The sequence below is a fragment of the Aplidium turbinatum genome, chromosome 5 (assembly GCF_918807975.1).
Source record: "Aplidium turbinatum chromosome 5, kaAplTurb1.1, whole genome shotgun sequence".
Taxonomy (NCBI): domain Eukaryota; kingdom Metazoa; phylum Chordata; class Ascidiacea; order Aplousobranchia; family Polyclinidae; genus Aplidium; species Aplidium turbinatum.
In genome coordinates this window covers 7,700,521-7,718,500 of record NC_137476.1, presented here as the reverse complement: position 1 = coordinate 7,718,500, position 17,980 = coordinate 7,700,521, and the positions used below count along the sequence as shown (strand labels likewise).

The 17,980-nt window shown below is 37.0% G+C and overlaps 1 protein-coding gene across 1 annotated transcript; it reads left to right on the top strand.

Annotated features, from left to right (window-relative positions):
* The first annotated feature begins 13,932 nt into the window (after positions 1-13,932).
* Positions 13,933-17,627, top strand: LOC145771296 (uncharacterized). Its single transcript, XM_082583036.1, has 2 exons — positions 13,933-14,469; positions 16,028-17,627. Exons 1-2 carry the CDS (start codon positions 14,177-14,179, stop codon positions 16,083-16,085), a joined length of 351 nt encoding a protein of 116 aa, XP_082439162.1. The 5' UTR covers positions 13,933-14,176; the 3' UTR covers positions 16,086-17,627.
* Positions 17,628-17,980: the final 353 nt, after the last annotated feature.

Here is a 17,980-nt window from a genome sequence, read left to right as displayed (position 1 = left end):
GTGTGTTTGTTGCAGCACAAAACATAGGTGGTCTTGCGTAGTGGTTAGCGCTTGGTTGTGCTGTTTTTTAAACCAGTGGGTTGTAAACTTTTTGTAGCCATGAACGCTTTGATAGAATTATCAAGCATACGAATCCCTGAACTTGAAAGGGTAAACTTGATAGGCACTTTTTCATATTTTATCTTAAATCAACTATGAATTTTAATTCATAAATTTCAATACTTTTTTTTTAAATCGATGCATTCACAGATCCCTAAAACTTCCCACATATACCCAAGGGTTAAATAACTCCCACGTTGAGAACCAATATTTTAAGTGAAGTATTTTTCGAGTTTCGAGATCCATCAAGTAACTTTGAAATCACAATGCAGTAGGTCCACAATAAATATTAATCACGACTTTTGAAGCTTATTGGCAGTTTAAAAATATGCGACTTTAAATGATATATCCTTGCAAGGCTGCTTGACCCGTTTACCGACGTTGAAAAAACGATTTCAAGCTCTTTGTTTGGCTTCCATTTCACTGGAATCGATTTAATTGTTGCATGGCCACGGAAGTGTATGACGTCATCTCGACTGCAATAGAAAATAATTCGATTGAATTCCAAAATTATAACCGAATTTCTGCGACATTGTTCGTAGATTATTTTTTTTGTCTTCAATTCAAGAACGGATATCCGTAATACTATTGTGTTACTGCATTTTTTCAAGTTGCATGTCTAGTCGATTTATTTCATTTAAATTTCCCGTTCGGCACCATCTGTTCACGCAGTGATAGCCTGATGCAGTGGCTTTGAGATGAACCTCAGCTATGCTCGGCCGCAGACAACAACATTGGCCATTTTTACATTTTAAAAGTTTCATTTTTGTATTGTAGCTTACTGTGGTTACCATTTGAAAATGTAAAGAAGATATATATAATATAGTTTTTCTGGCTGGGCTGATGGGAACTGTGGTTGAAATTTTTCATGGACTTGTTTCTTTATTGCGAGACTATGACGAAATTGCTCTACCAATCACTCGAGGATAACACATTTTTGTTTGTGCACTGACTCACTGCGGCATAGCTTCTTCAGACGTTGAATCAACGCAAAATAGGTTTCTAGTCTCGGTTGCTAATATATTCAGCCGGTAGATTAAATACTTGTGACTTTAACGTTGAATCAATGTTAAAAAACAATTGGTTTTCTCGTCCTGGTTAGAAAATGTTTTATTCACTCGTTTGCTGCGAACACCCTTATAGTGCTCTGTTATCGCGCCGCATCTATAATAATTTTTCAAGGTATTTCTGTTTGCAATCTTTATGCCATTTGACTCTTGTTTCTCTAACTTAGGCGCTCTTTTATTAGCCTACCGGCAATTCCAGTAATTTTTACATTGATTTAGCGTCTGCAGACGTTAATTTGCTGAATGTGATCGATATGCTGGCTGGATATTTGGGGTGCCCTTTTCCATATACTCCTGACGTCATAGTGCAGCTAATTTAGAAATATACTAGCTTCGATGTAGAACCGTGCTGCGCCAGGAAATTATTCCTTTTGGGCTTGAGTAGAAACAAGTCAGCCGTTGTCCATTCTCGCATCGTTCTTCAAATATCCAACGAATCCTGCTCCAGATTTTTATTGAATATTTTATTAACTTACTGCGAGGAAAAGATGTTTTCTTTCCATAACCCGATCGTCGTTGTTGTTATTGATTTAAGTTTTGATAAAAACATTTGCTGTTATTTGATATCTTGATCACATATATATTAAGGCCACAAGATAACATGTAGTACATGTAACTTGTAAATGCAGATTTGTTTGACAATACCTTCAATTTATGATTTACAAGTTGACTTCATCGCAGTTGCTGCAAATTACATGGTTTTTCGCAAATGACTAGATACTTGTGTTAACTTGTGCTTAGATGGTCGAATAGAGTTGTGGTCTGCTCAGAGTTGAAAGGAACGTATCGTATATTTCAGGGCAGAATTATCACTCTTTTAGGTCTTTGAAAAAATGCTCTACAGTTGATTCCGTCCTAATGAACCTCGAGCTAATGTCAGAGATTTTTAACCAAGGGTACGTGTACCCTATGGGGGACTGGGGGTACAAAGTAGGGGGAGCGGGAAACGGCATCACACTAAACGCTATTTATGAAGAAACAAATTGTCAATAAATCCTAATCCATTATGACTGCAGTATTTATTTTTCACAAATTGTGCTAAACCAGAGGTTCCCAACCCCCAGTCCCCGTAATTTTTTTGCCGGTCCCCGAAGTAGGCTATCTTATTTTCTTTCGAGCTAACTTTAATATGGAATCATAAGCATCGTAAAGCTCCTATGTGAAAACCATTTTACGCTTTGCCGATTCGCAGTACTATAACTGAAGTACCGTACCAGTAGCTTTCGAAAAGTTTTGCAATACAATTTCACCAAATGAGCGATTTTGTCCCAAATTGGGAAAAGCCAAGATCGTTGGAGACAAAAGTTTGGAATTGGAGAAGTTTTGAGATTCTGGAAAAAGGTGCCGAAAGTTAGGCTTGTAATGGATGCCTGCCAGGGTTGGAGTTTGAGAGGGCAAAGGTGTTTTTTAGAGATTATGTAGGAAGTTAACGTTTTTGGCTAGATATGCAGCCCTTTTCAAGCCTATAAGAAAAACATTTTAAAAAGAAATACTAAAAAATAATACACTGTTACAGCAAAATTAACTAGCTCACACAAAAGGTTGCCTACCCTAAAAGTTACGCAGCACAACGAGTCAAGTATTTGAGAGGTAAAATTAATTAATTCTTTAGAAAAAGACTAAAGCAGATTACGCAAGATGGACAGAAGCACAGCACGAGATAGTGACACAAACAAAGTAAAAGTAATAGAAGCACAATTCAATCAAAAACTGAAGATAGGAGGCTCCGCCAGCAAGTAATTGCTCCGCCTACGAACAATTTCGAAGGAGATAATGAGGGTTTATTGTTTGAACACGATTGACAGTTTCTAATATGATCTTTGATTGCACTGTTTTTATTAAAATTAGCTAAATTCAAATGCTCTCCCACTCTTGTCACCAAATGTCGCGTGGTCATACCAATGTATGTCGAACTGAACAGAAACCGTTCAGTGATACAGAAATCAGCAGGCTTAACAGCATCAGATTTTATGTGTTGAAATAGTTTAATATAGCCTTAATGCGAGAATGATTTGTTCTTGATGAGAAACATCTGAAGTAGCATCTATATCTATTCTACAATGATCGAAAAATACTTGAAATTATCATTTCACTCAAACATTTCTTTATGTTTAAGTTTGTACATTTTTATTTTATTACCAAAAATAGGCCCCTCTCAAAAGTGAAAAAACGAAAAACTACTCGTTTTTCTTTACAATGTTATGCCAGGAGGGAAAGTTGCCGGATGCTGGCCGGATGTCCGCTGCACGAGACCTCTGCTTCGCCCGATCGTCAGAGCCGACCAGCTGCTCTTTGAGAACAGACTACAGAGGAACTGTTAACTCTCGCGACGTGCGGAGGGGATCCGATCCCGCCTTTCTGTTTACCGTGTTTACTGTTTCATTCAAGGCATTGCTGTGACATATATGCTCCTGGTATGCCTTTCGCATCATGTTTTGCCAGACATCTTCATCAGTAGCCAAACGGCTCGCCCCGTTCGCCTTCTTGAAGGGTGTCTGTAGCGCCTGCTGCTTTTCTTGTGTTTCCTTGCGTCTGATTGCCGTTGCGAAACCTAGAGGCCTTTTTAGTTCCTGCGGTTTTGCTATAAAAATTTGTGCGTCTCTTTGAGATTTGTATCGTTTATTAGGAATTTGAAATGCTAGCTAGAATTTATGCGTTTCTTTAAGAATTTGTGCTCTTTATTGGAGATTTGAAACGCTAATAGTAATTGTGCGTTCTCTTCCAATCGGCAGTTTGATACACATATATGTAGTTTTACAGTACGTCTTTTTGGGGTTGTGCAGTGCACCTACCGTATGCCGCATTACTGCATTGCTTGGAGCATTCTAATCACACTGAGTTTCTCTTAAATCAACCCGTCTAGCGTTAAACAAAAATTAGCATGTTTTTTTTCTCAGTCATTGGGTGATGCGTTATTTTCAATCAGTTCACCACGGATTCTTTTCTTGAAAGTCACGGAGTCAGTTCAGTTGTGGTTGTAGTTTAATTTTAGGTTTTGAAGCATAACTTTGATTCAGTTCATATCATTCTGTTTGTTACGCATTATTTGTGTTGTATTTTTAAACAGAGCTGTTAACTTTAGACAGATATAGAAGCTTTGCTTAGACAGATATAATAAAAATCAATAAGTAGCCTAAGGTCGCAGTGACAAATAAACTGTCGACATACAAAACGTAGTGATAATAATTATAGCCAACTAAGTAACTGAAAATCCATTTACCTCTTGATAGCCTACAGAAACAACGCAATAGGCTATAGGATGCAAGGCATGCAACTGAGAACGTGGTACATATATAGAACAGAACGCTAATTGATTACGACGCTCAGTGCGGTGGTAATCAATTCCAACGTCTGTACCAGAAAACGCTGAATGTGATTACGCAGTGACGCTGGTCACAAGTTACATAATATCAACGTAATTTAAATGGCAACTACAACAATTTGGCTGCAACGTTTTCGATCTGGAGGTTTGTTTTTTCTTTGCAATAAACTCATACTTGCAGAAACCAAGATATCATTCTCAGATCATCCCCACTACCATGCTGATGCTGGTACTGGGGATGTTGCTGTAACAGTTACAGCTTAGTATGGACGGATGCCCCAGATTATTGGACGTCCGCTACATGCAAAGCAGCCTATTTTACATCACGTAAATCTACAAGTTTCGATGAGAAACTCAGATGGAAATTCAATTCAATCTATTTTTCATTGACGAAAAGCGTGCAAGAAGCCAACGATAAAATAGCAATACAGGTCATGTAAAAACAACGCCAACAGAAAGTGAAGATTTCGTTTCGCATTTCTATTAGAGCAGAATTTCTCTTCATTGGCTTGGGCAAACTAACATTGCCCACTTAAAAAAGAAAAGTCGAAAACATGTAATTACTAACGAGGAACGATATAAAAATTTTTAATTATATCAATTCTTTAAGATATCAAGATATTCATCACCCTAAATGCGTAGGCTACGGTGCTGTCACAATGCATGTATTGGGACATCTTGACTAGCCAGTTAGGCTATAGCCAAGTCTTCCAAGCCGGATTATCCTAACTCAGCCTTACCGTAGGCCTACTGTTCTCAACTGAGTCACTTTACTATTCGTGTTAAAAGTGAGCTGCAATCCTTGCAGACTAAGCATTATAGCAACACAAATTTTCATACATTTTCAAAACAACAACAATATGTGAAATGATTTTCATCCTTCAAACGACTTTTGTAAAGGCTAACACTTTGACCCCATTTCCATTTAATCATGCAAACTATTGACTACGTGTGATTTCAAGCTAAAAGAGCATGTTTGACATTTGCTATCGATTTTCCATGGAATGACATGTCGCTATAATAAATATTAAACAGCCTGCTTTGATGATAAGATACGTGTAAAATGTCAATTTCGATTTGATAAAATGCGAAGTTTTAAAATTAGTGAACTGATCACATATATACGTCATTCTGAATAGGTCAGCTCTTCCATCTTGAAGTGAAGCAAACTACATCAAGACACATGCAAACAAATGTTGAAACCAGATTATTATTCCGTAGTAATAAATCACCATTTTGATTTAAAGTTTACTATAGTTGCTACAAACACTTCAATACCGCCCAAACTTTTCGTAAATTGTGAGTTTTCATACAAGATAATTTTTTATTGTTTGTTCGAGTCATTGGTCTACGCATGGGTTCAAATTCTTTAAGTTGTTTGCGCAATGCTGCATGGCTGATTGTTTAAACCAATTAATATGCTTCACAGGGCGTTTTAACCGCCTTCCCTACTCCCCGGCTGAAAGGGTCCTACGGTTGATTAGGGGCCCACTCATTTTAGTCTGTTTAATGTTTTCGACTGTTTTAAGGTAGACAGCAGAAGCCCACTGGTTGATTTCCGAGATGCTCACTAAGTGTTAGGTTTGATAGCTGTAGGCCTACTCAAATTATTTTCGTTTACTAAGTTTGGTGTACAATGTTTTCACGTTTTTACTCAAATACTTGTAGATTTTGAATCAAAGCTCGACAGTTTGTTGGATTTTGCTTATGTCGATTCAAAGCAAAAATAGCTGATTCTGGTTTCTAGAGCAATTAGTCCGGGTTCGGACAGGCTAAAATCATTTCGAATCCACGGCTTTACCAATTAGTCCATGAAATCGTTCGTTCCGGTAGGTAGCCTACACGAACACAACTAGTCAGGCCTACATTCCACCACTTAAAGTTTTTCCAGACCTATTTGTGATGACTAATATTTGACGTTGCTTAATGCAACAAGATAAAACGCACAAATTGTAGGCTATCAGGCCAATAAGCTACCCCAGCGTGGTCCAACTACAGGCCAGCGGATAGAATTTTTGCGGCCCGCGAGCTTTCACAGTATTGATTTAATTTGTATTTATGTTATAGAAAGTAATTTCAATTAGAACAAGTATAGCATTTGGATAAAAAGTGTCAAAAATTTAATTCAAAGTTGTAGACAGCAGGGCCTATTCTGTTTCAACCTATCAGGTCTCGTCAGTACAACTAGGCTTCTTGAAAGCCGATATGTACCTAGTGTTCCGGACGTTTCTGTTTCCTTTAAATATTCATTTCTTTGGTCTTCCGAAGGAAATACTATCATTTCTTCAAACAGAACAATTGGGTGAAACACAAATGTACCTAACTCAGTTATGCGACAAAACTTCCTGTGCAATTTTATTTTCCTTACAGACATGACAATGCATTGAATGTGTTAAACCTAAATTTGCAGGGGCGAAAGCAAACTATTTCACATTTAGTTGGACACATTGAAGCTTTCCAGAGGAAACTGCGCCTTTTTTGCTAGATGCTTGAAAAATAACGATCTTTCACACTTTGATTCTTTGCATGCACTTGTGGTAGATGATTATGAAGTGGAATGCTCCCGTTTTGTGAAAGATAATAAGGATTTATCTCGTGAATTTGAGAATAGATTTAAAGATTTTGACAGATTAAAACCTTATCTTCATTTGTATAACAATTCTAGGGATGTTACTGTGGAAACACAGCTACCAGAACCAGTGGCTCCGAGAGGGGGGGAAGTCGGGCCAGTTTCCCCCCTAGCAAAACATTGTAAAGGAAAAACGAGTAGTTTTTTGTTTTTGCACTTTTGAGGGGGGCCCATTTTTAGTACTAAAGTAAAAATGTACCAACTAAATAATCAACAAATTCTTAAATGAAGTGCGTAGTTCCAAGTATTTCTCAATCATTGTAAATGTCACTCTCGATGCTTCTCATCAAGAACAAATCATTTTCGTGTTAAGGTAGGCGATGTTGAACAGCTTCAAGACGTAAAATCTGAAGCTGAAATGATTTCTGCATAACTGAACGGTTTCGATTGTACTGATAGTTTCAACTTGAAAACTGGTGCTGTTTTAGCTAAGCGAGAACTATTTTTGCTTGACAACTGAACCTTAACTTCAAAATCTGCTTTGACCAGGCATAGGATGTTGTATCCAACATAAGTTATCTGGGAAAGTTAAAGGTATCAGTCCAAGCACGATTAAACAAGTAAATCCCGTATTTTTTTGTTTATGGATCATCATCATCATCAGTCATCATCTCCGCCTGAAGCAGATTGCGTATCAACATGAGTTATTTGCTTCCAAGAGTGGCAATTTTGAGCCAGCTCGCCCAGTGTCGCCAAGTTGAGTCCGGTCTATGATTGGATGTTGTCTTGCCATCGTTTTGGTTGTCTGCCACGTTTTTCTTTTTCCTTCTACTTTTCCTTCTGTGCAAACTTTGCTGATTCCGAATTGTGATCTTTTAGTGTGGCCGAACAGTTTTAAAACTTTTGTTAGTCATGCTTCTCATGATGTGATTTTGGAAGGTAGTGAGTTTTTTCTTTATTTGAGTTTTTTTGTATATGGATGTTGTTGCTTAGGCTAAATCTAGTTGGAATGCAAAATGTTGCCTACAGACAGCGTTGTTCCAATGTCTTATCATTTTTGGAGTAATTGATTATCTGTAAGCTTGTGACATCTTTAAAGTTATAGCCCAGTCAGAGGAAAAATTCTGAAAAATCTAAAGTAAGCTGTCCTATCATCTTGCAAAGAAAATTTACTTCGAGAGGGTAATCAAGGCGTGGTGCAGTCATACCCAATGCTTTACATTACCCTCTTGCAATTGAAGCTTTAAAGACGTTTCTTAAATGCATCAAGTTGGAACCAACAAGAGCTTGATCGGAAGCTGAGTCAATGCTAAAGTAGCCTACAACTAGCAGTTTTAAATTTGTGACTGCTTTGCATTATGTGGATTACGACCCTAAACAAGATTCACTGATGAGTTTAATGAAATTAAAGGAAGATGTAATCTAAGTAAGAGAAAGCTGAGAAGAGTAGGCTACTACTCGCAAGCTAAAGTTGCAGTGGCAATTATAAATTTAAAATAAAATGATTTTCTTTTCCTGAGGACAACGCTTTTATAACTCCACTTAACTAGCTGAATCATCCGAAGGAAATGTATTTTACCGTCCTACATTGCAAAGGATTCAATAGTTGTTGGAATTGACAAATGTATCAACAAACTCAAACATATCGTCGATGAGTTTGAGTTCCATGAAAATTTCATCGTATGTCTATTGTGCAGTTGCGGGCATGTGGGACAAATTTAAACCATTTGTAGGCTACCACAATGATATTTTTCAAGACATTTTGGATGAGTTGATGCTTTTGACAGAAAGCCACACAGCAAACTTCAGCTGCAAACCAGAACGAACCACCCCATAATCTCTACACAAGGAATCATTGATTGCAACTTTCGAAAGGTTTTTCCAAATAGTTTTGTTATGATTTTTTGGTCTTTCGGTAGCTACCTCCAACGGTTGCGCTTTGAGAGCGTGGTTTTAGCAATTACTGAAATCTGTAAATAATCGTTTGCGCTCCAGTAGGCCTATGACTCAAAACCGATTGAAAAGCCTAACTAGACATGTTGTGCATCAATTCAGACGTCGCAAAATTTTATCATTTGATGCTGTGATCCGTAACTTTGCATTGCAAAAAATCCAGAAAGGGTTGAATTAAATCAGGGATGTCCAAAGTCCGGCCCGCGGGCCAACTCCGGCCCACGAGAAGTTTTTGTATGGCTCGCGCCTGTTGTTGTACAATGTGTTATTTTTGGCCTGCAGACACTCAAAAATCATATAAATTCAACTTGCAGTTTTCAGAAAAATTATTGTGGCTGTTGGCCAGCGAACTCTTATTATCAAATCTGGCTCGCGTGGGAAAAGTTTGGACAGTCCTGAATTAAATGCTTGGTTGAACTATTTTTGTTGCCTGTAGGCCTATTGTGTGTTTACAAAGCTTTCTAGACAAAATAGTTTGCCTAAATGGCATTTTTGCTGCAAGTGTAATCCAGTTTGACGATTTTTACATTGAACTAAGTTCTTTTCATGCTGAGGAAAGTAGGCTAATTTCAGCTTAACACGAACATGCAACGCAAGATACAAATTAGTTGTACATTTGCTAAAAAATGTTATGGGCCCATTTTTCGTATTGTTTCCCGACCAGTGCTGATTTCTCTCGAAGGCCCTGACCAGAACTTCAGCTCGAACACTGCGAACTTCAATATGCAACCAATTCTTGCTGTCAAGGAAAAATGAAACTTCAGAGTGCTTCTGGAAATTAGTCAGCAAGAATAGATTTTCCAAACTGATAATTTTGCATTAAAAATGCACTCAATGTTTGGAAGCACATGCATGTGTGAGAGTACATTTTCTAGAATGAAGCAAGTCAAGTCTAAAAACAGAAATCGAATGATAGACAAAACACTGGAAGATAGTCTACGACTTGCTACCACTAACATTGAAATTGATGTAGAAACGATATTAACTTATCAGAGAAACCCCGACCACAGGCATCTCACTGATAGAGATTTGCAATAAATTTCTATTTGCTATTGTTTAGCAATTTCGATTACGCACTCAGCACTATCATTTTATTGAAAAAGGCTCGCAAGTTTTCACGTTTTTGTAAAGTGGCTCGTAAGTCAAAAGTAATTGGACCACCACGCTGAGCTACCCTAACTAGGATTGCCACTACTTGACGTGAAACTAAAACCAGTGATTTTCAAAGAGGCAGCTTATGTGGCTCATGAAGCATTGTCTCACAAACCAGCCTACTTACATACAGTTGTTTATGCTAGCTAGATATTGCGAGATTAAGTATCTGCAAACACGTGTTTCCTACAATATGACCACATCTCCAGATAGCCATGCTGTAATGTGAGATCTCCGCTCATCCAGTCCAAGTGAAAATTGCATGCAGTAAACCAATGGTTCCCAATTAGGGAGTATTGTCATGATTTTAAGGAGTTTTGGTTTAGTTTGGTTTTGAATCTTTATCCTTGGACTGAAAAAGCGTTTGATAGGTTGTTCTCGGCAGTTTCGCATACTTGAGTAGCAGCTTTGAACTACTGATGCAGGTCCGGTCAACGAGTTGGCCAGAGTGAAGTTTCCGATTGTAGAAGTGGAGAAAGGTTGGCGTTGTTTGGTAAAATGGCCTAGAAATAGCCTATGCCTAACTAAAAATTCGTGACTAAGTTGGAGTGTCAGTAGGCTAACCGCAAAGAATACGAATTAGGTCTGAGACGAATATTGTAAATTTAAAAAAATACCTAATACATAATAATACTTCTTAAATCAAATATAGTTATTACTATCTGAAGCCTTTACAAATTGTTTCACCTAACGGATCATCAGAAGGTCTTATTCAAATAGATTCTATTTGAATAAGACCTTCTGATGATCCGTTAGGTGAAACAATTTGTAAAGGCTTCAGATAGTAATAACTATATTTGATTTAATTTGCTCTGCTTTGCTTTTTTGCTTAGCATTGAGCACTTTTTTGTAGTATTGATAGTTTTCATTGTTTTAATAATACTTCTTTATATCCAAATAATCTGGTCACATATCACCCTCTTCCAATTTGCCTTGAGCCAGCATGGAAGCAGTAGGCTGCGGCTCATAAAATCACATGGAACCCTGTCAAGTAGCCCATGTTGATGCACGATCTGCTGCAAGCGGAGATAGCGAATGATTATTATATCCATATAAAATATAGCAATAAGTTGGTTACAGTGTACTGTAGGCCTACTACTTTATGCGTGTGTTGTATGACGCTAAAAGTTTGTATACCCAGATATGCTACAAGATAAAAACCCTTGTGCAGTATTACGATCGTGACGTTTTATTAAACTTCTTCTCGCCCTTTTAGACAAGTGTTTACACAAGAGGAGACTGTGGAAAATAATAACACAACCGGAAGGAAGGAAGGAAAAACACAAGCTGCTGGCAAGAAATCCATTTTAACACTTTGTTGATGCTTAAAATCTGAGATTAACCAACTTGGCTTATCTACATAAAGTAAAAAGAGCTTTTAACTATCAATACATTTTTTCTAGTAAACTACTGTATCTTATTATAATAAGCAGTCTTTAGTGTAACTTTAAATGACCTGCAGACGTTTTTTATTTTTTATTATCTGACACGAGGTTATTGTTTTGGTTTAACTTATCTAATGTATTGTAAATTTAGAGTGTAGAAAACTATGTGGAACTAGGTTTATCAATAGGGTTTACATTTGACTATATAGACCAGGCATGTGCGCGGTCTTTTTTACTCGCGGCCAAATACGAAACTTCGAGTAATGACGCGGCGCATCAATTATAAAAAAAAAATTGTGTAATTTTCTTATGAAAGTAGATTATTGCGTAAAAACTAGCAAGTAAATCTGAGAAAACTAACCTAAAATAGGCAGGTCAAAAGAAATTGGAGGTTTTCGGCAAATTCAAAAATGATCTCTGAAAAACAGATTTCACCAAGGTAATTTTTGTATGTATTAACTATTGTAAGGTAATCTATAGCGACGTCCACGTCTAAACAAATAAACAAGCTGCAGGTCTTCGCCTTCAAAGAAGGTTTTATGTACGCCTTGCTTTGTCATTACAATTTTTGTTCTCAAAGACCAGAAACTTTTCTAAAACAGTGACGTCAAGCTCTCTGCACTGCAAAAGGAAACTGGAATAATAATAATATTATAGTTTTGTTTATTGCCGCTCTACAACAGCTAAGGTGTTTTGGCAACAGGTCTCATTTGGTGAGCTCACTTAGCCTACTCACTATCAGACTTGGTTAAATAGATAATTCTAGTTGTCTAATTCGAGAAGTTAGCATCACACTAATTCGATAAATTAGTTCATTAGTAATTCGACTAATTCGTAAGTTATCACAAAGCTTCAGAGCAATATTACATGGCGATCGAAAATTTACTCTTGATGTAAAAATTAGGTGCAATTCAGAAAGTTTTTACAATTTATTGCTCGTCTCCCTTAGTCCTATATGATGCCAATGCTGGAAACAATAAGATATAGTTTATGATAGCCTTTAGGCTATACAGAATATAATTTCAGTATTATTCTGAGTAGAACGCGGCCGCGCAGAACAACATAGCGGGCCGCATGTTGCACATGTGTGATGTAGACTATGCCGTAAACGTTTTCTAAAGGCCAGATTTAGCAGACAAAAGTAGCCTATTAATTACAGATAAAAAGTTTAGTCTTTTATTTCATTTCAAGAAGGAGATTGTTGTTAATTGTTGGTAACTGATGCACTCTGACAAGTCTTACCCTGTGCCTGATTATGCAATTACGAAGTGATGGACTATCAGCTTGATCCACATATGATTTTCATCATTTTTTTCCAAATTATTGTCATTATCCTTCTCTTACGTAGCCTAAAGGTGCATTAATTAGTGGTAATTTTCAGTGATATTTTTGGAGATGCGTGTGTAAATTCATATTTAAGCTATGTATATCAAAACCATAGGCATTATTGCTTACAGACCTACAGTAGCCTATATAGGCTATATGTTATCTTTACTCAGTTTAACCCTTAGTTTAGAAGGTTGGGCTCCTGGAGTCTTGCTCAGTTTGGGAGAGGAGGGGGCTGTCGATTCTTCTTATGCTTTAGGAGTGATATCTATGTTATTTTTTAAGGCACGGTTTCAAAATTTGGGTTTCACTTTGTAAAATTATTCACGCTGAGCATATCCGAAAATTAAAACTATGTGAATTGTAGAACTACGTTGACATGTTGAGGTGACTTATGATTGTAATTGTAATGTGAGTGTACACATTACTTTTTTGGTAGAGTAATGAAGAACATGCATTGCAATGTTGTGATTAAATTTTTTTTACTTAATTTTACGTAAACAGACAGGATTAACGAGACATGGGCCAAATTAATTACTTTCATCCAGCTGGTGGGAAAATTTTGAAGAATAGAATATGAAATATTTCAGAGAATGTGCTGAGAAATGCCTTACATCTCTCAATTTATAACCTTTATTCGCTCAAAATTTCAGCTCAATAGAGGTGAATAAAAGTTAGGAAAAGTCAAGAAATCCCGTATAGTTGCAGCCTCAGTGGTTTTAGAGATACAACTGTTGATACAAAAAAGTTGAATTGACAGCCCCTCCCCCAACCGTCAAAGGGTTAAAGACGTTTTAGTTTCTAATTTAGGCTATACTCTTCAATGTATACATCCTTGAATGATGCAATCGTAGAACGTGCATAAAACGATCAATAATAATTTTCAGTGCAACGCTTGTAAAAATCCTATATATGTGACCTCAAACTACTTGCGTAATACAGTAGCTTAGCTTATCCGCTTTTGGCATGTGCTGTCAAACGATTTTCTTATTTTTAGGTAAAAGTGTTTGATGCAAGTAGGCTATGCCTTTGAATGATGCGATTGTTGGATGAAGCTGACAAAGTTTTTTACCGGAGCCACCAGTGATTCATTGCGATTGTTTCCACAATCTTTGTGATAATAAATATAAGCATTAATTGTTGGAAAAACAAAAAGATTTTTTCATTGGATAGTAAACCACATCAACTTTCGTTGAGAAAACAAGAGCTGGTTTTACGGTTGAATCTTGACTAATTTTTTGTCTTTACCGCAAATGTTTGGTTGAATATTTTTTGAAAACTCTGTTTACTGTTGAATTTTATCATGGTCAATTCAAACGACAGCACAATGAGGATATCTACTTCTTTATCTCCTTCTGTTGTTGAAGCCATTAAGCCAGATCAAGATGTGTCCTCCCAAGAAGATCTCGATCCCCTTCTTCTCCTGGCAGCGGTATTAAGCACAATTGTTTTTTGCTTCATCTGTTTAACCATTTTTAATTACTGCATGGAAAAGCGACGAAAAAAACTGTGCTGCAGATTTGAGACATGTTATGGTGACGGAGAAGAAGAAACGTCAGAAACTACAAGTTTATTAAAAAATGTGGTTCCTTTTTGGTAAGTTTTGCACAAAGTGTGTTGTTTACTTTTAGAATTTATCTGTGCAGCACAAGTGCCGTTATGATATTTTCATTTAGCTATTGTTTCATAAATCGTTTATCTTTTGCAGTCACCTCCAGGGTAACTAATCATAATCATCGTTAGTGCAATACCTTGAACACTGAAGAAGTAAAAATTGGCTTGAGAGAGACAGTTTGAAAGAAACATAAAAGTTGCAAACTTTAAAAAAAAATTATTCGGAAACACTGTTGCCATATGTTCCGCAGCAACTTCCCATCACGCACAAGTCGAGTAAATAAGTCATGTGACTAAACAATAAGCAAGTGCGTCACAAACAACATACAAGAAAAGAATATTTAGCGTTGAGATAATTTCCAAGGAGTTGTTTAGTTTCGTTGCCTTGTGGTTGCATCCAATGTGCTATAAAGGTGAGCCTCATATTTTATTCGAGCATCTGGGGATGAAAAGACAAGGTTCTCATTGTACTAAGCCATCGGTATTAACGAGAGTTAGGTGGCCAGTTCCTTTCTCTCAGCTACATTTCCTTTAGCAATTACGCCCACCCAATTTATTGCACCCTAGATAGAGGTGAGCGGTATGTTTCAACAACCAGCTTGAACCGGGAGTCGAACCAGGATTGTAACCTATGATTAAAAAGCGAGCGCCTTATCCGCTGCGCCATCCATACCACGCCAATGTGCCATATCAAAGCCATTTTTACGAATTCTATTTAATTTCTAAACAACACTTCGAACTCTACCAACAAATCGGAAGTTCTCAAAGTGTGTTTGGAAACAAAGAGAACTTTTGCATAGGCCCACCAAACAGCAAAGTTGTAGAACTTTGGAGTTGGAAACACAAAAATTGGTGGTTTCATCAGCAGTGACTATCAGCGATCTTACAATATTAGACAGTTTGTGCTGGGATGCAATATCTTTTCAAGTGTACAAGCAAATTTTCCAGTTTCGTTGTAATTTTCGTAGTCTAACTCTAACTAGACATCTGCAAAAAATGAAACAGGCTTGATTTCTAGTAACTCCAAAACTTCAAAACGTGACAACATTTTCCGCTGTTTTTCATTTGGGATCTCGTTCGGAATTATTTTCGAATAAATTTTCCCCGAAGCCGAACTTGTTACCCAATTTACCATTTTAATTTATTAACATCAGACAGTGCAGTTTCAAAACCCTATTTGTAAATAATATTTTTTTGGCCCTAGTGGTTGAGGGCCACCGCCTGGTGAAAACATCTTTGTAACATAAACTCAAGTAATTGATTATATTTTCTTCTAGTCAAATGAGAAACTGAAAAATCTGCATTTCAAGTAACAAAAGCTTTAGCAATAAAGTACGCAAGTTTCCGAACTGGACTGATTGTATTTACTTACCATGTTTCACTGTTCGTTTGCATTCTTAATAAAGGTCCTTCCGTATGTTCTTTATGTTCCGGTTTCTCAATAACACCGAGAAATCGGAACAGAGGTACGGTAAAGAAACAGCAGTATTAAATTGCTTCCTCACTGATTCGTTATGAATTTATGTTTTTGACAACACAGGAAACAAATACCAAAAGAGGCTCCAAATGGCATCACCCAACCAAGGTCAGATCGTTGAACCACGTGATTGAAGCAGCCAATCAGGTTCCAGAAGGCATGAGTGTTGAAAACATTGCACATCGCTGACATGTTGTTTAGCAAAATGATTTTTGACTTTAGTTTTGCTTCTCCTGAAAATTTTTATGAGTTTATTTCCGTGGTACCATATTATTTTTACATATTTTTCCTAGGCTTCAGGGAACTCCGTTAGAAAACGGAGGAACCAACAAATCAAACAACATGTAATAGCAGGGTAGCGTAGCATTCGCATGATCTTTATGTTTGTCGTAAAATGGCTGCTGATCCATCTGCTGTGTAGAAAACGAGATAGTTGGATTATGTTACAATCAAACCCAACTATGCAGCATACCATCTTTGTTTTTTGCTTTTCGTAGTTTGAACGACTGTTGCCTATGTAGGCCAATGTTGTAATGTGGTTCGCTTTAGATATTCGCCTTCATTCGCTTAGTTGATTTGGACTCAATCACTTCATAATTCCACTTTTTTCTTAACCCCAGATCACTCGAAACTTCAATGAACTCAGCCAGGTTTACTCCGGTTTAAGATTTGCTATCTGATTGAGTTGACTTCTTCCTCATTTTCAGCTGACCAAACTAAGCTTGATATTTCGAAGTTATTTACTTATGACGTAAACCGTCTATAGCAGCCTGAGATGAACGATGATGTCGCTAGAGAAACCGACAAATTTGTTTATTAAACTTTTCATCAAATCTTCTTATGATTTAACTGATGATTCGATTAGGATGCATGGTGTGATAAAATATTTGAAACAAAGTAAACAGTATCACACTAAATCAGAAAAATTAGTTTTTTCGTAGAGCTTTTGCCACACGAGTGTGGCTTCTTCAACATAGTCTTACTCAAATGGAATAATACCATATTAGTTCTATATTGAATAATATAGAACTTAATAATAATAAGTCCTATTTGAATAAGAATATACTGAAGAAGCTACACTTGTGTGGCGAAAGCTCTATAAATGAACTGATTTTTCTGATTTAGTGTGATACTGTTTACTTTGTTTCAAACTTGAAAGTTGTCTCAATTTCAAATTTTGTCCTCAACAACTTTGATATTTCATATGAAGAGAAACGCATTTCTCGCACGCGACAAACTTGGTAGGCTACATGTTTAATTGTGGTATATGTAGCTTATCTGGGATGGCCAAGAAATGTATTAACCTACAAATATGCCTGAGAAAAATACTAGATGACCCTAATGTGAAAGATGATGTTGGGAGTTGTATGGAACAGTGAAGCGTGGACTCCGATTCAGAAGATCAAGCGACCTTGGGAGTAATTTCCTAAAAGTCATCAACTCTCCACCAATGTCAAATTATTTTCAAAATACTTGTACGACAATGACACAAAGTTAAAGAAGCTAGACTACCTGCAGTTCTCAGTAAGATATTTGAGTAAAAGTATCCTGTTAAGCGACTCCAGAGCAGTGGTTGTCACTTCGCTGTTTCCTGGCGTCTGTTGTATCGCATCTGTGATCGCAGTATTACAGTATGTATGTTATCGCAAAGGGTGCAAATAAAAGCATGAAATGATTGTATTTATGTACAGTGCCGGATTTACCACTAGATTATAAAGACTGAAGCCTAGGGCCTCAAGATTTAGGGGCCTGAAAGTTTGAGATGTTACCACGTATTTTTAAAAGCATTGAAATAGAAATATGTGTAGAAACTTTCATCTTGCACACTAATAATGTGAAATTTTCTGGCAACCAGTTCTAATAAAGTAGGTAGCGTATTCATAAACAGGTCGTAGCCATGGCTTACGTAATACAGGCCTTGCCATCGTGCAGGCTGGAGGCGAACAAAAACTCATGTCTATGACTTGCTAAACACACTTTTCAAGGCTTGTTTGCCCATTTTGTTAAATCCTGCTC